This window comes from Carassius gibelio, chromosome A13 (genome assembly GCF_023724105.1).
Source record: "Carassius gibelio isolate Cgi1373 ecotype wild population from Czech Republic chromosome A13, carGib1.2-hapl.c, whole genome shotgun sequence".
In the NCBI taxonomy this organism is placed as follows: Eukaryota; Metazoa; Chordata; class Actinopteri; order Cypriniformes; family Cyprinidae; genus Carassius; species Carassius gibelio.
In genome coordinates this window covers 11,848,525-11,874,009 of record NC_068383.1, presented here as the reverse complement: position 1 = coordinate 11,874,009, position 25,485 = coordinate 11,848,525, and the positions used below count along the sequence as shown (strand labels likewise).

The window sequence follows — 25,485 nt, the reverse complement described above, 5'->3', positions numbered from 1 at the left end:
ATATATATATATATATATATATATATATATATATATATATATTCCACTTTTATTTTAGTTTTTTAATTTATTTAATTACAGATATTGTATATAGTTTTTTTTTATAATTATGGTATTCTTCCAAACAACTTCATATTAGAGTGTGTGTGTGTATGAATATATATATATATATATATATATATATATATATATATATATATATATATATATATATATATATATATATATATATATATATATATATATATATGTGTGTGTGTGTGTGTGTGTGTGTGTGTGTGTGTGTAATTTATAATCTATTCATATCTATCTATTCTTAAATATAATTTAATTATACTTTTAAGTGCCATTAAGACTGTGTTACTCATAACTATGTTTTTTAAATATTCTGAAGAAACTGCAAATTCTGTATGGGTGAGTGGCTAAGTATTGCAAGTGCTGTTTTTGCTTGAGCTCAAACATGTCCAGGGGTCAAAGAGGATTAGGTTGAGGTCAGTTGCTCTTTGAGGAACGCTTTAAAAGGATATAGAAAATAAAGCTTTTTTCCCTCTAGTTTGTCTGTCTGTATTTGGTGGCTACATTGTTCATGTGATCACTTTAGCAGATTGCAAATATCACAGTTGCCCCTGACATGTCTGTTAGTGACCTCTCAGCTTCCACATGTCTGAACATTAGATGTCTCCTTCTGCAAGAGCTGTGAAAAAAGCCACGATAGGGCCCCACTTATTGTTACTTAATTTCTAGTTTTGCTTGCTTAAAGGAGGAGAAGGCAAACCACCTTTGTTTGGCCGTCTTTGAACCACGTTCGAGAGGGAATGTTGGTTGACACACTGTATATGTATTACTCCACTGGGACAGGCGCTCTCATGTCTTAATTAATCTGTCCATTTCACCTTCTGACCTTAATAAAGCACATGCCATCACTCTGCTAAAGGACTCCTGTACTCTTGAGTTTAAATCGAAGATCAATTTTTCCTTAGCAGCCCTCTAACCTTTTCTCACTCAATCAGAAGCTCTCGTCAAACCGACCGTGATCAGACAATGTTTGGAGCAGGGACAGTCTCACCGCACGTTCCCTAACAGATCAGACGCTGGGAGAACAAGCTCGCCTGCCATGCAGATGCAGTAATTTAAAAGATTATATGGTTATCCTTCATCCTGTAATCTTCGCAGGTTCTCTCTAAAATGGGAGAAAAAAACATGGGACACATAAAAAAAACCTGTGACCTAACAATTTAAGAATCCTGGGTGTTTGCTGTTGTACTTGGAACAGTGCTATTACTGGCTTTAAAATCAGAGCACAGATGTGAGGACTTCATTTACGATGCTTGTTTTTCTCAGCACTTCGCGCTTTGACATTTGTAGAGAGTCAAAGGCAGACTTCTCTCTCTCTCTTTCTCTCTCTCGACCTGAGTTTCCTAAAGCACTTAAAAAAGAAATATCTGATGCAAATTGCGTGTTTTGCAAACAAACGTTTTGTGTCATTTAATTGATTATCCCCATTGTTCAGCACTGTCATCAGTTCAAGTTGTTGCCAGCGTGTTATTTTAGCAGCAAGGGGTAAATGATGGGTATGCAGATGCCCGAGGGGCTACAAGAGAGTTTGTCTTTCGGCCCACCGGGGTCTTGGCCTTTGGTTCTGTGGGACTATCTCTTAAAGAGCTTGTGTCTGAGAAAGACCCCCCTTGTCTCCCCCAGAGCGAAGGCTGGGGATTACCAGTCTGCCCATGGTGAACAAGCTCACAGGAGATCTCGGACGTGGGGGGTGGTCGCTATGGCCATTGGGCTCCCGTAAATGGTTGCTAGGGTCCAGGTATCAAAGGTCCACTAGTCACGCACAGTCACGGTCATGGAGGGAATTAAATGGCAACAAAGAAATTGTGATTCTACAATAATCTGGCCTCTGCGGCGCGGGTGGGGGCGGAGGGCGCTGTGGAACCATTGGGTCTGTGATCATAGATGCGTGGTGCTATTCCCAACACCCCCCACTTCTACCCTCGAATCTCCTTTCTTCCACTCCTTTCGGTTCTTCGCGTATCTGGGAACGTACCTTATGGCCAAACTAAGCTGCTTTATCAGCCCATTCAAAGTCAGAAAGGTGTTTACTTTTGATCTCCTCATCCTAAGACTTAATTTAGCTTTTGTGTGGTCTACAGACATTGCAAACGCACCAGTATAGTGGGATTTAATGGTAATAAGAGATTAAGTGAGCAAATGAAGGCGTTTGGTTTGAAATTAGAGCTTTATTGACTCTGAGATGTGAAGACTGGGAGATGTTCCAATCTCAACAAGTAAACACGACCCGTTTTATGAGCCTGCCAGTCACTGAATCGCTTTGATAAAACTGATACTCAGATGACGAGACGCAGATGACCTCACTTGTCCAGTTGTCTTTCAACTCGCTCTCTGGAATGACTGGCCTCCAGCAAGTCTGCGTAGTTCCAACTCGTCTGTCTGTGTTTATTAATGTGTTAATCTTTCTCAGTGAGGTTTGACAAGGTATAATCTGAAAGCTTCTTCTCTCATCTCTTTCTCCCAGGTGTCACCTGTTGTCGTGTCTCGGTACAGAGTTCCGCCGTGGCGCAGGTGTGTTGGACATTGCCTATGAGTCTCCCTTCCAGCTCCTCACCTGTGGATACGACACTTTCATCCGCTATTGGGATTTGCGCGTCTGCTCCAGGTACTGCCCAGTTCTTCTGCTTCTGGGAACCTCCAGCACCTCACCGTTTATGATTTGAGTTAAATTAGGCTCAGTTCTTACATTGACCTGTGCTGTCAGCAGATTTGGCCTTGTCTACTGAGACTAATAAAGTTAGCCAGTACGTCTCGGAGAGCCTGTGAGGAAGATTAGTGTTCTCTGTTAATCTAATAAGCCCTCCTGTGTATAGAGTACCGTTTAGATAAAAAAAGAAGCCAGACTTGAGCCTCCTCTTGGGTCTGTGGACACAATTGTTCCTCTGAGAGATTGAAAAGGACCCCCTCGTCGAGAGAGGCTCTTGCGCCGGGACTCTCACCCACCCAAGTCCACACCAGTTGGCGGCCATATTGATGTGGTGCAGTGTGTCTCCAGGACAACGGGGTGGGTGCTGGGGATTAGCGAGCCGCTGGTGGGGTGGACGGAGGCTCTATGTAGGGCTTTGGGGAGGGGGGATCCTCACAATCGCATATGGGCAGTCAAGTAACACAAATCAGAGGTGATTGAAAGAGGGCCCTGGAGAGTTTGGGGAGGGGCAAATGTCCCCTCTTAAGATATCAATAATTCACAGTAGGACCAGTCAGGACTCAATATGTGGTACGTCTTGATTTAAAGCCGTTAGTCATCTGAAAGTCGTCATTTTCTATGAAAAGAGGGCACCTGCATTCACTTGTAGAGAAAACTGTACATGATGGGTAAGTGTGTGAAATACATTTTTAGATGAATTGTGAATAATTGAAGAGGATGTGTGCACGTCTCTTCAGTTGAATTGGATTGCTCAGCACCTTGCAGGTCGTATTGTTGCATATACAAGGGGTTAAAAATGGGAGACGAGAGATGACAGATTCGTTTAATGACAAACCTTTTGAATTAAGTTTTTTTTTAATATATATTTAAACTCCAAACAAAATACCTAATATTTAATATATTAGGCTACTTATTATTATTACTTTAATATATTATTATATATTATATACATATAACTTAAATTCTAATTTGATCATTTTTATGCCAAGAAAATGAACAGGATTTCTAATGTTGTGGAACTAAAAAGATGGGACAATTATATACAAAATATATAGAACTGCACTCTAAAGTATTGAGAAATAGCTTGAATGACGGAGTTTGTTACATCTTATTGTCAACAAATTTCTGTACTTTTATCAAACACGATGCAATGTTTTTGAATGAAAAAAACGGCATAAAATATCACATTTATAAACTGCATTGCTAATACTTGATGCTAGAGCTGTTGTTTTCATTTTTAAGTAATAAGTCATTTTAATTTCAGGTGTACTTTTACAAAAAATGTGCAACAGTTGTACCTTTAGAGATGCAACTGCTTGTCACTGAGGCAATTCCCTGAAAATGAAATTGTTTACCCCATAAGGTACATACTTCTTAAAGTACTAATATACACCTTTTAGCAGTAGATAAGGTAAAAAGATGTCCCTTTAATGATTTTTTCCAAGCGACAGGATGTTGAATGTTTAAAGTATTTTTTTTTCTGACAGTGTATTAAACTGTATTGCGAATTGTTATATGATGAAATTTTAATGTGTATGAGGAATGACCAAGCTCCTGTTTAAGGATCCTCTGTGTGAGTGCATGTGTGTACACATGTGCATCACAGCAAGATGCGATCCAGACATTTCCCGCACGCTCCTGCTGCCCTGCTGTCTGCCACACGGCCCAGCCACACTCCCTCTCCATGATTTATTCAGCACACCATTAATGGAGAATTGATCTCTATTGGCTCAGCACACGCGCAGACACTTGTCCTGTCCTTCCCTTTTTTTTTTCTCGACCTGCTCTAAAACAAGAAAGCCCCTTTCCGTAAACAAGGGATGAGGTTTCACCCTTGTGGCCTGCCAGCGCAAATAAGACACTCGCCCTTAAGCCGCACAGGGAGAGCTAGCCATGGTGGCTTTGGCCCTGTGCTTTAAGGCCGGTCTAATATAGCGTGACAATGGCTGGAGTTGTGGTGTGGACTTCACTACTTCAGAATCTGTCCAAATATACGTTCATTTTAGTTGGAAATTTGATTCAGTGATTTTTATTTTTGTGTGATGTCCATTATGCTAATCCTAGCTATACTTATTAGGGAACATGAATAACCCATTATTCTTTAAAAGAACAGGACATCCAAAAATGAACATTTTGTCAAGATTTACTCACCCTTGTCATTCCAAACCAGTATGACATTTGTTCTTCCAGGGTTGTTATACTTAACTAAAACTAAAACCATAAAAAATATTTTGTTATTTGTAATAAATATTAACTGAAAATGTGTGTGTGTATAAATAAATATATATATATTTATTTGTATGTATTTTATTTCAGCTAGTTTCTAAGGCAACATTTCTATTTTCATTAAGGCAAGGCAAGGCACTTGATGTTAACTTGATGTTCTAGAATAACTAAGACTGAAATAAAAATGGATAAAAACTTTACAGACATTTAAATAAATAAAAAAACTAAAACATAAAATTGACAAACTGATTACTAAAACTTTAAAAGTCAAATGAAAACAGAAAAAAAATAAAAAGTTGATTCAAAATATTATTAAAAACTGTAAAAGTATCTCACTGATACTTAAGTAACACTATGTTGTGTGGACCACAAAAGAAGATATTTTGAAGAATGTCACGCTGTTGCTTTCTATACAGACACATGGTGACCAGGGACTGTCGAGCTACAAAAAAAGGATTGTAAAGATAGTCCACACACCAGCTTAATGTGAAGATCATACCACAGTTTAAATATAACTGCTGTAGCTCTTAAATCATGTGCACTTCTGCATATTTAATCATTTGGCCAACTTAAAGAGGCAGTGTTGGTTGAACTACCCTATAAAGCAATATATTTGTAGCAGCTGATCAATATGTGCACTGGATTTACCTTTCTAACAGGAAATGTGTGATGGAGTGGGAGGAGCCTCATGACAGTGCCCTTTACTGTATAAAGACAGACAAGAATCACATGATTGCCAGTGGTTCATCATACTATGGAGTAGTCCGCCTTTGGGACAAACGGAAAACCCGCTGTTTACAGGTAACTGTGAGCATGTTTCAGCATCTTTTCATTTGATATTTTATTGTAGTAATATTCATCTTTGCAATAATCGGTTGACAGATGTTCCAGTTGGCGCCCACCACCAGCAGCCCAGTGTACAGCCTGTGCTTCAACACCACACATCTGTACGCTGCCCTGGCCTCTGTCCTCTACTCCCTTGACTTCAGAACTGCAGCGTCCCAGTCCTGGAAATAACCATAACTTAATGTTGCTTGAGACTTGTAGGCTCGTTCTTCATCTCCTCCAAGCCCTTAGTAATGGTCTAAGACCCTTAAATGGGGAAGTAGCCATCTTGGCTTTGGCTAATTGGTGCAGCTAATGATACAGTTGTGACCTGTTGGATATTTCCACAGGCTTATGAGAGCGAGCAGGGTTCACGACCTTTTGTGGCCCGAGTCTTAACGGACTTAACACATTGCCAGCGACCTCTGAGATCTCTAAAACAAACACTGCTCAAAGCTGCCAGCATCCACTGCGGGGATTTAAGCTTCACCACAGCACATATGATAGCTGAAAGTATATTTTTCCAACAATGAGCCAATTAAATGTGTTTTGTTTTCTTTGTATGTTGTCTCTTTTTGTTCTCAGTTAGCCAAGGCTTGCTCTGAATTCCTTGGACAGTTGTTGTTTACATTGAATCCATAACACCTCGCTCACACGTACACCATTTTATGACTTGTAGTTTGTCGCTAGTATCCGTTCCTATTGCTAGATGCCCTATTATTATCGAAACTATATTATTATCGGCCATAGCTTTAGAAAATCACATCACAAACAGGATGTCATTCTATTTTGAAGAGAAATCAGTATTCTTACTGTTAAAAATTAACATCCTGGAGGGGAAAGTGTTTGTATATAAATTGCATTTATGCATAATGCATCATCATTATCAATTCATGAATCAGACTCTCACCATTTTTGACAGTTTTTCATGCACAATTTTTTAAATGCTTACTTTAGCACTTCATCTTTCTGACACTTCACTACGGTATCTCACAAGAGACAGATCACGCATGCGCCAATGTCTTGACTCCTATTGGTAGTCATTGCATTACTCATTTACATAAGGTGCATAAACTTGTGGAATCAATGGACTCTATCACATCCCATTGCCAGTGGTCTTGTTGTTGAACTGTCATTGCAAATTAGTGACTTCTAGTTGTAAATCTCAGAATTTGTGAATGCATTATTATGGATAGAGGACTCGAATTTTAGTCAGGAGCAACAGTTTGAGGTTAAAACATTTTGATGGATTTGTTTTGTTACACACACGCAGCTTTTCACTTCAGAACTTGATGGACTTGAGTCATGTCGATTACTTATGTTTTAATCAGCTGCTAGAACTCATTCTGACGGCACCCACTCAGCGCACAGGATCCATTGGTGAACAAGTGATGTAATGCAAATCTATTCTGATGAAGAAACAAACTCATCTACATCTTAGATGGCCTGAGGGTGAGTAAATTTACAGCAATTTTTGGGTAAACAATTCCTTTAAGGATGAAAAATCATAACTGTTTCATTTACATGTGTTTTAATCTTTTTTTGAGTGTGTTTTCCTAAAGAGACAAGGAAGACATTTGGTGACCCTGTAAGTGTTTTCAATTAGTGTTATACACCATAAAGTGAGAAATCTTGAGATCAAATGCTAGGCCTTAAAAGCTATGGGTGGCTATTGTGTGTAGGAGCCAACATCTCCAAAGAGGCAAACAGAACAACTAAAGAAGACAGTCACATGCTGCTAATTTGCCTATTCCTCGAAAAGAAGTGATTCACAGCATAGAAATAGCTGAGCGCATTAGCATTCAGAGCTAGCAGAGGCCTGCACTGACATGGTTAATCCATGCCATCCCAAAACAAATACCTCATGCTTCTGATGTTAAAGCCCACTTGGATTTGGTGCAGTCACTGGATGTCAATGCAAAGGTTTTGTCCCAACACACTCCAGGCAGGTCTCTTTTCCTTTGAGATTCCTCAGTGATAACTCATAGGAAAATGTTATCCTTGAAATATCTCAGGGATGTCAAAGAAAAACAAACAAAATGTGTCATACACATGCTTGATACAACTCCATATGGCACAAAATTATATTGTTAGATATGTAAAAATATTTTTAAATATACAAACATATATTTTAAATTATATTACATATTAACATTGTTATTTTCACATATTTTCTGTAAGTTTTATTAACTATATATATTTATAATGTTCAACATATATTAAGAAAAGTACATTTTGCACTTGCAAATAAATTTTCTTGCTCTTTGAATTACATTTTATAATATATTAGGCCTTGCTGTTTACAATATATATTTAGCATTTATCTTACATATATTTTGGGCAGAAAAAAATATCTGTATTATAGGATTTAGTGGAATATTCCACCTAATAATTTTGCCATAATTTATTCACCCTCATTTTATTTAAGAATATTTTGGCTACTTTTTCATCAAAATGAATGAGGACTGGGGCGGTCAAGTTTTCAGAAATGTATTAAAAGCACCATAAGAGAATCTGGTGCTGTATTCAAATTCTTCTAAAGCCATGAAGAACATGAATAAATTATGGCTATTAAACATTCTGGGCCAACTATGCCTTTAAAGGAACACTAACTTTTAACATCATCATAGGAACATTTAATCTAACATATGCTTACCATAATTTTTTTTTAAATAAACTACTAAGAAGAAACATTTGACAACCCCAGGTAATGCACAGCATAGTTGCTCCTCTGTGTGATTCTTAAAAGCTGGGGCTCATATTGGGCTTGATGCGATTTATGGTCAATCATGGAATAAATTAGATCATATGCAATATGGGACAATCCATTAGCTGATTTTGTCATTGAGGATAAAAGGAATGCCTACACCTCCGTGCAGATATTGTACAATCATGCAGGAAATATGGCCTCCTGGGACTGAAAGACGTGGTCAGTTTAATAAATAATAATCCATAGGTTTTGAGCTCAGCAGGAAATGGGCACTCACTCATATTGAGGATGACATTGTGAATATTCCTAAAATGAAAGCAGTGAAATTTACACAGTGTGCCTTCTATAAAAGCATGTAAAACAAGAGAATTGCTGTAATACAATATTTACTATATGACTGATTTATAGTTTTATTTCTTGCATTGCTCTTCTTCACTTCCATTTATTAATCTATCTGTCTGTGTGTTGTTCAGTCATTCTCTGTCTGTCCCTCCTGTCCTGTCCCAAAAGCCTATGAACTGTGTATGAGCCACAAGCTCAGAGTTTCTGACAAAGATAATGAAGACCTTCAGAGGACATGAGGAGGGGTTGGAGGCACCTTATGGGAAGGGGATTTGAGGATTTACATTTTCGGAACCTACAGCACACAAAGGAACCCACACAAGACCAACCAATGTCATGTCTGGCGTAGTGTGACTATTTACACTTTATCGTTATACTTTTGGAAATGCTGGTATATAAAAAGCAATGATTACAAAGACGTGAGATTAAAACCACTTCACATGCTTTGCACCTGCACAAAATCGCTGTAAAAGCATACTGGCAATTTAAGGACAAAAGGTCTACTTTCCTTACATTATCTACCAGTTTTACACAACAAATACATTTACAAAAACAGAGCACATTCCTGCTTTGATCTCAGAGGAAACATCTGGAATGCAAGAAGCACTCACAAGAAACCGCTGATGACATTTTTGACTGCATTATGATCTCATTTGTTTTAATTCATAGCTCCAGTTGTTTTGTTTGTTTGTACAGCATCTATTCCCATGCTGGACACATGCTCAAGCCTCTCAACAGCGTTCAGAGTAAAGAGTGCAAACCACTGAAAGAGACCTGAGCAAAGACCGCTTCATAAATTTAGCTTTCAAAAGAGAGGCCGAAGACTGTAATGATGCATCTGCTGGATTTTCTGGCATGCCATTTTTAAGCCTCAATTACACCGTGATTCTCCCGGCAGATGTTGGAAGAATAGCGGGAAGCCAAGATATTTGGCTGTGAGAGCAAAGTGTTTAGCAGGTGAAACAGTATCTGTCATGTTACCTTAGACTTTAGGCGGCTGAAAGCATGTCTTTAGTGATTCAGCTCTGATCATGTTTTATATTTTGGAGCTACAAGAACTATTTTCACACTCTCCATTCACATTTTTCAGGGTTGTCTTGACTATTTCACCTATAAACCACATAGTAGTTTCAGGTGAATTTCTCACATTATTCATTTGCCCAATAATCCCCAACCATTCTCTTTATTTACAGACTGGAGTGAAAAAGTAATGTGAGATGAAATTATGAGTCCCACTGTTTCGCTTGGCCAAGTTCACTGGATTTAAATGGAATCAAGGACTTCCTTTTCAGTGCAGGTGACCCTTGTTTCCTACAGGACAATGCCTTTCCCAAGCTTTTGGTTAAGTATCAAGTGTCACAGTGGCTAATCACACATCCAGGAATCTGCTTCGACCTACATACACATCTCAGAAGCTTCTGGAGTAATTTTACACCAATAGTGCCATCTAAAGGTCACAAGGAAGACACCACTATTTAATTGAATTCTGACACACTTAAGGCATTATTTCACTGCTGAAAAGGATGTGCATCTGAACAATTAAAATCATATTTGAGTAATATATTTTAATATTTAAATATATAGAAAATAAGTGTATATATATATATATATATAAACAGTAAATGTATAAAAAAAAGTAGTAGCAAAAAAGTAAACGTATGTATTTAATAGAAAATATAAAATAAAAATTATCAGAAATGTATATATTGCTTTTCTTATTTTATAAAAATTATTTGATAAAAAAAATTGTATTTGAAAGGATGGAAATCTGAACTATTAAATTATATAATAATTGAATAAGAAATATTTAATACAATTATTCTTAATTAATGATTAATTCTCTCTCTCTCTCTCTCTCTCTCTCTCTCTCTCTCTCTATATATATATATATATATATATATATATATATATATATTTCTGATTGTATTAAATACAATTTCTTTGATACCTTTTTACAAAGGTTTATAAATTGTTATATATTATTATAATATTTAGTTTTTAACTAAAATGTATATGTCAATATGTATTTCTGTGGAGATAGTGATATATATCTCTGTAAAATGCTGATTTTCACGTTCTATATATCAACCGTAAAAATATATCAAAAATGTAATTAAATGTCACAAAAAAAAAACTTTGCATGGCTGCATACAAGTGAAAAGAACAGGTGTCATATCTCACATCATCCCTGTCATTTAGCCCTGTTGATCTGCTACATGTATCTTCAGTAAGCAGAGGAATCTGTCCATCTGTCAAACACTTTTAAAAAAGCTTTAGAGTTTGAATTATAAAGGGTTTGACAGAGGGTAAAGGGGTGGAGTGGTTGCTGCCTCCCCACCTCTCGGCCTCTGCTGAGGGAGAAGCCCAAGACCTGTGTGCTTGAAGCGAAGAATACATGTCTTTCATGAGGACCTCCAGCATCTGTCCTAAAGGAATCCCATCAGCAGTTAATGAAAGGCGCCTTTTCCCTAGAGGAGGGAAAAAAAGCTAATTTGAAGAAATTCGACCCTACTTTGCAAATCAGTCAGTAGATATATGATTGTCACTCCAAGAGCTGGGGCTAATCCTATTGTTTTTTCTATAGGATTACTTGTGCTGGGTACCTCTCCCCCTTTGGCACTGCACGGGAGAATAGACAGATTAAGGGGATTAGCTTGTATCCTCCTAACTTGTCAAGCTGGGATGTAAGGATCCATTGACTTCACTGTTCTGAATGAGAGAAGTGCCTAAAAAAAGAAAAGAAATGAAAGGCAGTGAACAAGAAAAATTCCTGAAAGAACAATGTGATTTGTTTGCTTTTGTTCCTTTTAACTTGGTTTGGTTCAAAGGGTCTCACCTAAGAAGCCGAGGTCCCAAGTCAGACAGATACTGTATGTCCCAGGAATAAAGCGTGTATTAGCCCTTACCTATAGCTGTCAAAATAACACTAACCACACAACAAACACGTTTACTTGAGAGATTACACTGATTTTCTAGGGATCAGTGGTTGTCACTTTCTCGATCACAGGAAGGGAGGCATCAAGGCCTGTCTGAATCCAATGTTTTCACAAGAACCTGTCAAATAAAATGCTTATAAGGAGCTATAAATGTATCCCATGTGTGTGGACTGGCATCTATAGTGGAGCGGAAGAGAAAAAAGTGAATTATTTATTGTTAACTATTCCATTTGAAATATTTTAACAAAAAATAATCATAGTTGTATAGAAGTTGACTTTATACATGAGATCCTTGAGATACTGAAGAACCTAATTGAATCCAGCATTTTTTTTTCAGTTCACCCTTTTAAATAAGTATTTATTGATAAATTAAGTATATCTTGTCTGACATTTTCGTACGTAATTAATGTTCCTACCATTTAAACTATCACAGTTTAAATACTTGGGTTTAAAACCCATACAGTGGAGATCAAAATTCGGGAACAACCTTCATTTTCTAATTCTCAAGGCCACTGCTTAATCCTGTTTGAAGTTGGTGAATGTGATGTCAAGTACATCATGTTCCTGGATCAACATCCTTGTTGATCCTGAAACAACATTCCAATCAACCAATCAGAATTGAGCAATACGTTTTCACAAGTTTAATTTATTTTGGGTCTGATGGGAAACATTTTGTTTTGCATCAAACTGGGTAAAGTCAGTGAAAGTTGTAGGAGGAAGTGTGATGCTTTGGGGCATGATTTCAGCAACAGGAGTTGGGCCTTTTGGGTTACGTGGCAGGGAGAATGAATGCAAATTTATCAGAACCTCCTTGAACAAAATGCTGTTCCTTCTAATGCAAGATAATGTTCCTGTCACGAAGCTTAGAACGCTAAAATAATGAAATTGCCAGAGCAGAGTCCTGATGTAAGCTTTGACTAAAAATCTCTGTAAAATCCTTGCTGACAGTAATGGCTTAGAAATCCACTACAGTAACCAAACTGTGGAAGAGTGGATCGAGCTCACACCAGAACAGTGTGAGAAACTAGAGATGTCCTGCAGTCGCAGATGTCCTAAAGTCACTTAAAAAAAGGGCCATTTACAATTACTACAATCTTTACTACAATTACTTATTTGTAACAGCTGTATAACCCTCCAAAATTTTACCTATGATCCTCATTCGTGCTGAAGTAGGTTAAGGTTCTCTAATTTTGATCACTGTGTTTTCCTCTAAATTAAGGTTTTTGTTGAAATGCCTTGGTTATTTTGTCATGTAACCAAGTTAGTATTAGTATTAGCAACATGTTAGTATAGCTATAGCCTACAACTATATTCCTTCGAATTTTGAGAAATGAAGATCAACTACATTTTAGGAAATAAATGTGTATATGCTAGCATTCATAGATTCTCAAATTTTGATCTGCACTGTACATGTGGAAATGTGATTTGTAAGGAATAAGGAATCTCATTAAATGCTATCTATAGCATTCTTTCTTGCTTTGGCTTACTTTGTTTTTGCATGTGGAAATATGTCATTTCCTGCCCCTTTAAATTATGTCAGCTGATTTCTTGATCTCAGCTGGTAAAGAACAACAAAGTCACGCCCTGCCGTCGGTTTTGTTGTGTTTAAACGAAAGCTAAATCATCCAATCGTGGCTACGTTTATTTGTCAAACCAGGAAGTGTTCGCTTGAACGGACCAATAGCAGCAGAGGGCTGGTCTTGTGGAACCTTTCGGAGTTTGTGAGAGAGTTTAAAGAAAGAAGAAAGAGACGTAACTGAAGCTAGCTTGCAGGCTAGCTGAATGTCCTACCGTGTCGCAGATGTGGCGAAAGCCACGGGAAAGGACGGAATGTGGGGGGTTGGATATATAAAGCTGGGAATGGGGTTGTTTGTAAGTAACGCGGTTATTGGACCGATCGTTTCGGTAACAGTGGAAGCAGCGCTGACCGAGGTAAAACCCTGTTAGCATCATTAGCCTAGCCGGTAGATTGTGGCTGCGTCTCAAAACCTAGTGAGCTGCCCGCTTAGACAGCATTTTGAGGCACATTAGGTGAGTTTAAACGTTGTGCTCCGAATTCTGTCTACTTGGTCAACTCATTAGGTTTTGAAGCCCAGCCTGTGTGTTTGTGTTCACAGCACTGACAACAAAGCTTTCTTAGATTCTTAAGTCTGACATGCCACAAATATATTTTACAAGGTTCGTAAGTGAGCTTTTATCGTCCTCATCTGAATAAAATGAGTCCGTTTTTAGTAAACTCGGCTGACGACAACCTAGAGTGCTGATTTGAACTGTTTTAGTTATGTTCATAATTTGGCTTTTAAAGTTGTCAGCTAAAATGTACAGTAATGTACATTAACTGATCTATGATATATGGACAATAATAGGGCAACGTCCTTAGACATCATGCTTTTTAAGTGTAAATTATTCTGCTGTTAAACTGAATCTTGTAAAAAAAAAAACACACACACATTTTTAGCTAGATATATCTGTATTAAGTCGACCCACTCTGCATACCTTTTGCAACATTTAGGTTTCTATTTAGAATAATTCAAAAACTTCCAGCAATGTGGATCTGTAAACCGAATACAGTTTAGGGACAGTTTGTTCCATTTCAGTCTTGCTGAGATTACATGTGAATACACAGCTAAATGAATGATTCATAAATCTTTGTCTCGTCCCTAATGTTTTCCTTTCTGATGAGTAAATTATTAAAAAAGGGTGTACAATAGGATTTTTCAGCAGAGCAAGGTTTTATGAGTATTAAGGTTGTTATCGTTCTGCAATGTAATTGTTTAAAGAAATTTCAAACTGTACAGTTGACTGTGATTGACACTTTTTAATATCAGCTGTCTAGAAAACACAAGGCTGTTTTGACTGTGTGCTTTTATACTGGCCTTGACTGTGATAGGTGTGTGCACATGAAGATGTGTTTCTGTTGTGACCGGTGGTAGATCAAGGTCAGTGAATGAAAAAAGCAGGGAGTGAGTGAGATGTTTGTCCTCCACAGGTGTTATCTCTGAGGGAATGTAGGTGCCTAAAGGATAAGCTGATCTCCTATCTGCTAGCATTACAATAACCAAATGCTTTGTGCCTACAAAATGGCATTTGTAACTTTTACTTCAATATAGTGACATTTCTGAAGTCAAACAGAGAACTTTTGATGAGAAAATAATTAGAGTAGGATAAAGAAAAGCTCTACATCACAACTCTTTTTAACATGGAGCCTCATTTTAATTGACAGTGCTGTTCCAAAGTTGAGAAATCTGTATTAATACACACACACACACACTTCTGGTTCAAAAGGTTTTTTTTTTTTTTTTTTTAAAGGAGTTTTGTATGCTCATCAAGGCTACATTTATTTGATAGAAAATACAGGAAAAAAATGATATTGTGAAATATTATTACAATTCTATTTTAATATGCATTAAAGTCAAATGTATTCCTGTGATGCAAAGCTGAATTTTCAGCATCATTACTCCAGTCTTCAGTGTCACATGACCCTTCAGAAATCAGTTTATTATGCTGATGTATTATTAGTGTTGGAAACTTAAAATCTTTTTGGATCCGTGATACTTTTTTTTCAGGATTCTTTGACGTATAAAAAGTTAAAAAGAAGAGCATTTATTTAAAATAGAAATATACACTTCAGTTCAAAAGTTTGGGGTCAGTAAATTTTTATTCTTTCTTTTTTGAAAGAAATTAAAACTTATTCAGAAAGGAATGGATGTATTACATTGATAAAAAGTGATAGAAAAGATTTATATTGTTAGAAAATATTTGTAGGCTGTTAAAATGCTGTTCTTTTTTACTTTTTTTCATAATAGATATAAATATTCATAATAAATCAGCATATTAATATGATTTCTTAAGGATCATCTGACACTTTATACTGGAGTAAAGGCTCATGGAAATTCAGCTGAATAACAGAAATAAATTATATTTTAATGGACTATATATATATATATATATATATATATATATATTGTTTTTTTTCAGAATTCTTATTAATGGAAGTTTAAATAGAAATCTTTTGTAATTTGCTGAATATTTCCTTTCACTTTTGATCAGTTTAAATGTGTGGCTACTGAAAATTAATTACAGGTGCTGGTCATATAATTAGAATATCATCAAAAAGTTGATTTATTTCACTAATTCCATTCAAAAAGTTAAACTTGTATATTATATTCATTCATTACACACACTAATATATTTCAACTATTTCTATTAATTTTGATTATAACTGACAACTAAGGAAAATCCCAAATTCAGTGTCTCAGAAAATATGAATAATGTGAAAAGGTTCAATATTGAAGACACCTGGTGCCACACTCTAATCAGCTACTTAACTCAAAACACCTGCAAAGACCTTTAAATTGTCTCTCAGTCTAGTTCTGTAGGCTACACAATGATGACTTGACAGTTGTCCAAAAGATGACCATTGACACCTTGAACAAGGAGGGCAAGACACAAAAGGTCATTGCAAAAGAGGCTGGCTGTTCACAGAGCTCTGTGTACAAGCACACTAATAGAGAGGTGAAGGGAAGGAAAAGATGTGGTAGAAAAAAAATGTACAAGCAATAGGGATAACAGTACCCTGGAGAGGATTGTGAAACAAAACCCATTCAAAAATGTGGGGGAGAATCACAAAGAGTGGACTACAGCTGGAGTCAGTGCTTCAAGAACCACTACGTACAGATGTATGCAAGACATGGGTTTCAGCTGTCGCATTCCTGGTGTCAAGCCACTCTTGAACAACAGACAGCTTCAGAAGCTTCTCACTTCAAAAAGGACTGGACTGCTGCTGAGTGGTCCAAAGTTATGTTCTCTGATGAAAGTAAATTTTGCATTTCCTTTGGAAATCAGGGTCCGGGAGTCTGGAGGAAGAGAGGAGAGGCACACAATCCACATTGCTTAAGGTCCAGTGTAAAGTTTCCACTGGTGATGGTTGGGGTGTCATGTCATCTGCTGGTGTTGGTCCACTGTGTTTTCTGAGGTTTAAGGTCAACGCAGCCGAATACCAGGAAGTTTTAGAGCACTTCATGCTTCCTGCTGCTGACCAACTTTATGGAGATAGAAGAATAAGAAGAAGGTGCGATATGCCAGAACCAACAATGCAGAAGAGCTGAAGGCCACTATAAGTGCAACCTGTGCTCTCATAACACCTGAGCAGTGCCACGGACTGATCGACTCCATGCCACGCTGCTGAAATTCAGGCAAAAGAAGCCCCAACTAAGTATTGAGTGCTGTACATGCTCATACTTTTCACGTTCATACTTTTCAGTTGGTCAAGATTTCTAAAAATCCTTTCTTTATATTGGTCTTACGTAATATTCTAATTATCTGAGATACTGAATTGGGGATTTTCCTTAGGTGTCACTTATAATCATCCAAATTAAAATACATAAACATTTAAAATATATCCGCCTGTGTGTAATGAATTAATATAATATACAAGTTTCACTTTTTGAACGGAATTAGTGAAACAACTTTTTGATGATATTATATGACCAGGACCTGTATAGTGTACATTCCAACTTCCAACAAAGATTCAACCTCCAACTTTAAAAGAGAACAAATTTACACATGCATTTTGCCCATTTTATTTTCTCTGAAAGATAATAAAACCTTTTTGTTTTTCTTGTGAAATAACATGCACAGTAGAGTGCGACAGTCATATCCCCCAGATTTTTATTGGCCTGATTCTAAGTTTTTCCTACTCATTTTCTACATTTCAAAAAAGGGTTAACTTGTACTATTAATATGGAGGTAATACTAATAGACAAAGTCAAAACACTCTTAGTGTTGTCGTTGTTGTTGTTGTTTGTTTGTTTTGTCTACACAATGGAAGTCAGTTGTCACTAAAACTCTTTTGTTGCCAACATCATCTATGTTAAGCAGAAGAAAAAAGTCCTCGAGGTTTGAAATGACATGAGGGTGGATACATTACATTTAATCATTTTGGGGTGAATTGCTATTAAGGATTTAAAACGAGCTCTATAAACAGCAGAAATGTGCATATTACCCCGGTCAAGCTCATATCTCAAACATATGTGTGGAGCAGAGCATTGGTGCTTCCAACACCAAGGACACCGATTCTTTTCCAAGGAAAAGCATGAACTGATAAACAGATAAATGTATATATTTAGTAGACATAAATTAAAACGCGTCTGATATAACTTCACTTAACAACATTGGAACCCCGGATTGGTTCATTTTGAATGTTTCCCAAATTATCACTAAAACTGTATTTTTTAGTTAGGAAATAAATGGTGTTTTTGTCTTCTTGAACCCTTATTGTTGCACATTATAAGACCAGGAATCTGTAATAGTTAACTAATTAACCTTTAGCTGTTTGCTGCCAGTTGCCATTCTTTCTTGAATTAACTTTTTCTGACTCTTATGTCCAACCCTGCACAGGTTTGCGGCACTGAACACTGAAGTTTTGCTTTCCACTGCTTGTTATCACTGATCATTATTTCTAAAGAGTCAATCAAGATGGCATTTTTACTGCCATATTAAAAACTATTGTTCAACAGGCTGCAAGATTTCAGTTTCACTGTCATTTGTATCTAACACACCACTCGAGACAGCTGTCAGGCCAGCAGTTGCCATCGATGTCTGTGTGTATGAGAGAGAAGCACAGACTGCTTGTCTGTTCATCATGTGTACTTGCATTCCCTGGCAGCCCTCGCTGAGTCTTAAATGCCATGAGGGAGGCTGTGTATGTATGTGTGTGTTTAAATCAAGCCCCTCTGGCTAATAAAGGGGGCAGTTCATGTCGCACTATACCATGTGTGGGTGGTGGGTGGCCCGAGCCCGACCTTCCTCTTCTGTTTCGACATTGGTCTTTGCCAGCCCTGTGTGTATCTGCTGTGTTGATTTTCCTATCAGACAGACGCCTATCATGCCTTTTCTCCTGGGGTTTAGACAGGTAAAACAAGAGCAGAGGAAACAGCATTATTATTTGTTTTTTTAATTAGTTATTTTTAATCGAGTTATTTTAATTAAGTAATACAGTCTGCTCACTCAAAGATTTGGATAGCGATCTGCTTGTCAGTTGTATTAATGTGTTTTTTTTAATCATGTATGTAAAGACAGTGTCACTGTTTTGGGGTCATTTATTTACTTTGTATATTACTGTACTTATTATGTTGGCTATATATTGCATTGAAGTGTATTTTAATTATTTTTTGATTATATTTAATTCCATTTTAATCTGAGTTTTTTTTGTTGTTGTTGCCATAAACAAGTCTTTGGTGCACAGATCTGTGCTGATAATATGCATATATTTACTGTTTGGTTTCGCAGAGCCGGCTGTCTTGTGTAGGAGCTAACAACCAGAGCTACTTCTGTGATTCGGGCCACTGCTGCGGAGAATCTCAGTGTTGCAGCTATTACTACGAGGTGTGGTGTAAGTATCAAAATCCTTCCTGCCTACACATGCTGTAAGATGAGGTCAGTCCATGCTGTATATGTTCTCTAGAGTGTCTGAAACATCCTCCAGTTGCTTTGGGTATGTGTGTAGTTACTTCAAGGGCATACTGGTTTGTGTATAACACATCTCTCTAGATGTGGTCACAATTCGAGGACACTGTAAACTCTGATGGAAAAAGAAGCCTGTCTAAATTAAAAAAATAAGATTACATTCAACTTTGAAATGATTCAGCATTTAAATACAGTTGTAATAGCATTTAGGGGTGTAACATGCCACCTGCTTTTGTTCTCAAGTTGTTTGCAATAAGTTTCTGATGTCAGCTGTGGGTTGGACAGGAGGCAACATGGAAAAAGACCTCCAAGTCATGGCTCGTGTTTGACAATGTAATTGTTTTGTTTCCGTAAATAGTAATGGGATTTAGATGCTCAATCAGATAGCTTACTGGAAATATCTACTGTAATTTGAAGCACAGATGTAAGTGACCTTAAAAAATATTTTTTTTTTGTCCTTTTTCAAACATCTTTCATTGGTTTTAATTATGGGTATGATATGTGTGTATTGCTTCTAGGTTTTATGTCATTGGCTGATTTAGTTGTTCTGCCTTGTTCACGCCCATTGGCAGTGTTCCTGTGTTATCAAATTACCCCTCTCCCTGTGGAGTACCATCTATTTTAATAACTGAGGACTAACCTCATCTACACAGGAATTACAGCACATCGTCTGCTGAGTCAAGGAGCTGCACTTTGGGTTTTATACAATGTGCCAAATACATGCGACCCGGACAGACACAAATCCAGTGGAACCGCATCAGATTAGTTCTTGTAAACAGCCCCCCTGCCCTGTCTGCCAGAAAAGAGTTCTGCATAATTTGGGGCAAAATTTCAAACACTTGGATCTCACATGACCTTGACCTAAACGACTTAAACCGCTGGCTGATGAGCTGTGATCTGGTGCCAAATTGTTCAGTTGTTTTGGGAGAAGACATTTCTGTATGGAAGTATTTTGTAGAATTTTATTTAGTTTTTTTAGAGAAATTGATACTTTTATTCAGCATGGATGCTTAAAAAATGATCAAACGTGACAATAATGACATTTACGAAGCAAAACAATGAGTGTATTTCAAATAAATGCTCTTCCTTTGAAAGTTCTATCCTTCAAAGAATCCTGAATAAGTGGATCATAGTTTCCACAAAAATATTTTACTGTTTTCAACATTGATACCAAGAAATGTTTCTTGAGCAGGCTGCAGCAAATCAGCATATTTGAATGATCTAAAGGATCATGTGACACTGAAGAATGGCTGCTGAAAATTCGGCTTTGCCAACACAGGAATGAATTGCACTTTAAAATATATTAAAATATGAAAGTTATTTTACTTTATGCTATTTTTTTTTTTACTGTGTGCCTACTGTATTACTGTAATGTGTATTTAAATATATATATATATATATATATATATATATATATATATATATATGTATATATATATCATACCCACCCCAAAGCTTTAAATAGTGTGTACACAGCATGCAGCCAATCAAGATGTTAAGCCTGAGATTTGACTGTGGGTGGGGCTTTAAGACAAGACACAATGAAGAAAACCAAGCAACTAACAAAATGTCTCGTTAGGCAACACTAGTGACAACGACAACGAGAGTTGTGATTTTCTGGTGTGCTGAGCCTGGTTCAGACATGATGTTCTCTTCACTCATTAACAGTACTGTGTTATGTCTGTGCTCTTTAATCAGGGTTTTGGTTGGTTCTGACTCTCATCATCATTCTGGGCTGCTGCTGTGTGTGTCACCACCGTCGAGCCAAACAAAGACTGCAACAACAGCAACGGCAGCATGAGATCAACCTCATCGCTTACAGAGAAGCCCATAATTACACTTCTCTACCCTTCTATTTCAGTCAGTACCAACTTCATTCAGTCGTGTTGCCTCTAATTAATACAATATAACATGAATTCATCTTATCAAGGTGCAGTTTAGTTTTGGCCACAGAGATCGTATCAGTCAAATGCAGACACTAATGTACGGGTGAAGAAATATTGTGTTTGGGAAGATTATAGTTATGTGCAATTTAAACTCCATAGGTTAAATAACCTTTCATGTAACTACTCGATCTGTTCATTGCTCCTTAGAAAAAAATGTTTGCTTTAGTCATGGGCAGTTAATAAATGCATTTATTCGTCTCTTTCTCATTCTCTTCTCCAGGGTTCCTGCCTGGTTACCTCTTACCCGCATACGAGGAAGTGGAGAACAGACCTCCGACGCCCCCGCCTCCGTACAGTGCCTCTCAGCCAGGCCAGTCCCCCAGCACTGACTCCCTGTGCTCTGAACAACCAGATGAACTCTGCCCTCCACTGGAGTCCAGCCCCGTCGTCCCGTCTGCATCTGACAACTGTTCCCCGGGACCCTGCGTAGAGCAGCCACATACTCCCACTGCACACCGCCCTGTCAGAAACACCCACAAGCCACAGTACCTCAGCCGAGAAGAGGACGGGCAGCCCCAGCAGGTGGCGTGCGCTACATCACATAGCCTGCTCAAACAGGGCAGCTCCGGCGAGGATCTAACTGAACCCATAGGAGACTGTTCTCCCGAAAGCAAAGAAAAGACTCCAGGACGCCACCGGCGCTTCACAGGTGACTCTGGGATTGAGGTATGCGTTTGCAACCAGGGGCCCGGGGACGGAGAGGATGAGGAGATGAAAGAGCTTGTTGTGCACATGGATGGAGGGGTGCACGAGCAGCAGGACTTCTGTGATAGCTGCAACCCCCACAGCAGCAGCTGCCCTCCTCGTGGTCCGGGCGATGAGGAACAGGGCCTGGCTGCCTCAGATGTGCCTCAAGAGCAAAGAGAGCATCAGCGACCTCCAGTCTGCCTCCATCTGCACACCATCAATGAACAGGATGGTCCATATCACGCCAATAACACGGACCCCCAGAGTTGAGCACAACCGGTTCCAGCAGAGACTTACTTTAGACTGCTGTCTCCCTTTACTTTCTCAAAATACATCAGTTTGTACTGTCAGCAATGTCACTTTGGGTGTACTTTGGTGTGTGTGAGAATGAGTGAGAGTGTTTTAAAAGGGTGTTAATGTGTGACTCCTTACGGTTTTTATGGATTAATAGGGTAATCTAGTAAAGACGTTAATAGGTCTGTTGCCTCCCAGAGAGGTCACGATCAATGCCACAGGGGAAATTCTCCTCAGTTTATAGCCTTATCGAGCTTTGTGGGACATGCCTGTAGGCTTTTTGTTGGTTTTTGGGGGCTGAATGCCTCCTACTGAGATGAAGATGGCTCTCAAGGTTGGGGATACTTGCTTTTGCTCTTGAATTCTTACCTTTAATAACATTTTAAAATACTTAAAAGGGCCCAAAACAGAGCGATCTGTTAATATTTAGTCACTGTCATGGTGTTCCAAATGCACAAGATTTCTGTTTATCTTTAAAACACAAATATATTTTTTATAAAACCAGAGATCCATTTTAAAACAGTCTATTCCACTAAAAGTTGATGCTTTTAAAAAATTAAAGATTGTAAAATAAATCCATATGCATATACATAGAGCACATCAAATATAGTAAACAGAGGATGAAACATATGTGATGCATGAGAACCAGTGACGTTTCTTACACAACAAGCAAGTACAGTTGAACTTTTGTTTCTCTGTGTTCCCTGATCAATGTTTATATGTGAATAAAGCTTACATTTCAGAGGAGGTACAGAAATTATACAGGTTAGATTAAAGGTATTTACATTTTTGTTTCAAAAAAAGCTAAAGTCTTATACGTTTGAAATGATATGAAGCTGAATAATTGATAACAGAATTAACATTTTTTTTTTGGTGAATTATTGATTTAAGAACAAAAAAAAAAAAAGAGGAAAAGATGGCCAAAGAGCAGTCCGATATTCAAAGCTTTAATATTCAGTTGTTTCTTGTTTTTATTTCTTGGCGGGTTTTTTTCTTAGAATGTTTGATCTGGAGTATCTGCATGATGCTATTCAGAAAAATGAAGGAAATGTATTATCTCAAATATATATATATATATATATATATATATATATATATATATATATATATATATATATATTTCTTATGTCTTTTTGTATCAATAAGTGAACATGCTCCCTACCTAGCAGGGTATGTTTGCCATATGCTTTGTTTTGTCTGATCATTGTAAAACATGGTCTTGGGCTTTATCCAAATTTTTGCATGATTATTTGCATAAACTGAATAGATCCACATGCTATATAGTAGTACATTTTGAAGTTCATTATGCAAAGACTCTTCAAATGAAGGCTGAAATGATTTTGTATATAGACTGTACCCAGCTTGTACATTTACACTAGGTGCCTTTGTTGATTTGAGTAGTTTTCATATGCCTTAAAGAGAAGAGTGTGTGTTGTAGAATTGCAGAATAAAAGAATTAAGGGCCATTATGAGTGAGGATTTTGGTCAGAGGTAACATCTAGTTTGAAATGATCACTTGATAAGCCTTCCATCGAAAACATATCATTGAGATATCATAGTTGTTTTGCCTTAATTTAATTTCTGTATTCTCCCATAGTGCTTTTAAGTTGTTTAACACTGTAAGGGAACTCTTGCACCACTAACAGTAACTTATGTATAGGCCTTATTAAGCTCTTAATGTGCGTTTTATTGTAGCAGATCAGGTAAGGTTACTGTCATGTTAGTGTAGCACTTGTGTTGGGTTGATGATGAGATTGAGACATGTTTTTCTGTGGTGGTGAGACTGTTGAGCTGCTCCACTGCATTCCCTACACTGTCTGTCTGTGTGTGTGTGAGTGTGTGTGTCGTTGTAGGTTCCTTTTAAGAGGATCGTTCTTCAGCCCACTGCGTTTGTTTGACCTTTGGTTTGGATTAGCAGTTAGCTGTCCTATTATAGTCTAAGCTCGGGCACAGATGGCTTTCCAGCCGTGTTGATCTTCAGATCAGAGTGTTTCTGTGTAAATGGTGGCCATTTTTTATTTTCAAATGTGATGTGGCTGGTAATTAAGTTCCTATAGCGTGCTGGCTGGAAAAACCGGTTTAGGAGGCAGATTCCAACATTGACGTAGTGCCTTCAGAAATATTTATATAGCAGTATTGTTTGGTTAAACCGAATATTGAGCATTTTGAATGATTTGGACCAGTTACCACATCATAACATTTGACAGATTAAGTGAAAGTTTGAAGCTATGAAATCAGTGAGGAGAACAAGTCATCTGTCACAGTGATGGTGCTCATGTTGTTCCAACATTATCTATCGTTGTTTAATGTTTGAGACCAAAGGTATCGATTACAAGTGGAAATTTGAGTCACTATTGGCTGGCTCACTGTGAATGAGATGTGTTCATTAATTTTGTCTGAAAAAGTTGTCATTGCACTGTTTTGACACTGAGCAGTGAGTGTGTTTCTGTCCATGAAAGTGACGAAGGCTTTGCAAGCCAATTGCTTTTGTTTCTCTTAATCTTTTATTCAAGCCTGGTACTATGTTTTAGCTTTGTATCCATAGTCACTTTCTTTTTATATATAAAACTGTATTTTCTGCATTTTATAAGAAGACTCAACCAAATTAATATCAAAGAATGTTCCATATGAATAAAAAAGCTGTTGAAGCCAGTGGATTTCTGTCAGTGATTTGGTTACGCATCCAACATGGCAGTGCCTGCCTTCTTCAGGAACATTGGTTCTAAATTAATCTTTTCCCATGGGGATTTTTAATACGTTTTTGTCACAGACGATATGAATCAAAACATCATGTGGGAATGGGTGGGTGCTAATGTGGTCTTTTTTGGCTTGTTTTAATTCTGTGATCGGCAGAGATTTATTTGCAGAATTTTGAGTAATGTAGTTTTTCATCAGGGATACCAATTAAACACAATTATAAAAAAACAAATGAAATTGAAATAATGCAGACTGATGACTTAAAAAAAATATATATATATATATTAACAATTTAATAAAAAGCAAATTCCCCATTGAGAAAATGAATGGGATTTGTAGCTCTAGAACCTGACTGTTTGCACTCTATTCAGCTAATATTGATCATTCAGTTACACTGTCTCAAGATATTAATTTTATTCATGTTTGATTTAAAATATATGATAGCAGGATTCAAAAAAGCAAATTCTCGAGAGCACAAAAGACACACATTATACATTTACTCAACATTGCTGCATCAGTGGGATTTTTTCCCAGTCTGCTCATAGTTTGGCAATGACTTTAAATTTCTTGGGTTGAAGAACCATATTAAACTTGCCCTGGAGATCAGGCAGATGCTGAGCAGCGGGCATCTTT

At 37.4% G+C, this 25,485-nt stretch overlaps 2 protein-coding genes across 8 annotated transcripts in view; both read left to right on the top strand.

Moving 5' to 3' along the window:
- fbxw4 (F-box and WD repeat domain containing 4) overlaps window positions 1-6,334 on the top strand; it is a 33,931-nt gene extending 27,597 nt beyond the window's left edge. For 5 of the 6 annotated variants that reach the window (XM_052612965.1, XM_052612963.1, XM_052612964.1 and 2 more), the window contains 3 exons: window positions 2,540-2,680; window positions 5,608-5,749; window positions 5,831-6,334. In XM_052612965.1, coding sequence (XP_052468925.1) covers window positions 2,540-2,680; window positions 5,608-5,749; window positions 5,831-5,965 — 418 coding nt within the window. In that variant the 3' untranslated portion in view covers window positions 5,966-6,334. The remainder of the gene's footprint in view (window positions 1-2,539; window positions 2,681-5,607; window positions 5,750-5,830) is intronic. The other variant, XM_052612967.1, reaches the window with a different exon arrangement.
- A 7,126-nt stretch (window positions 6,335-13,460) lies between these two features.
- Window positions 13,461-24,807, top strand: wbp1la (WW domain binding protein 1-like a). Of its 2 annotated transcripts, none has more exons than XM_052612962.1 (4): window positions 13,461-13,693; window positions 19,052-19,154; window positions 20,927-21,088; window positions 21,395-24,807. In XM_052612962.1, exons 1-4 carry the CDS (start codon window positions 13,544-13,546, stop codon window positions 22,129-22,131), a joined length of 1,152 nt encoding a protein of 383 aa, XP_052468922.1. In that variant the 5' UTR covers window positions 13,461-13,543; the 3' UTR covers window positions 22,132-24,807. The 2 variants fall into 2 exon arrangements, with proteins under 2 accessions (XP_052468922.1, XP_052468921.1); XM_052612961.1 differs by lacking the exon at window positions 13,461-13,693 and adding an exon at window positions 17,604-18,674.
- The last annotated feature ends 678 nt before the right edge of the window (window positions 24,808-25,485 follow it).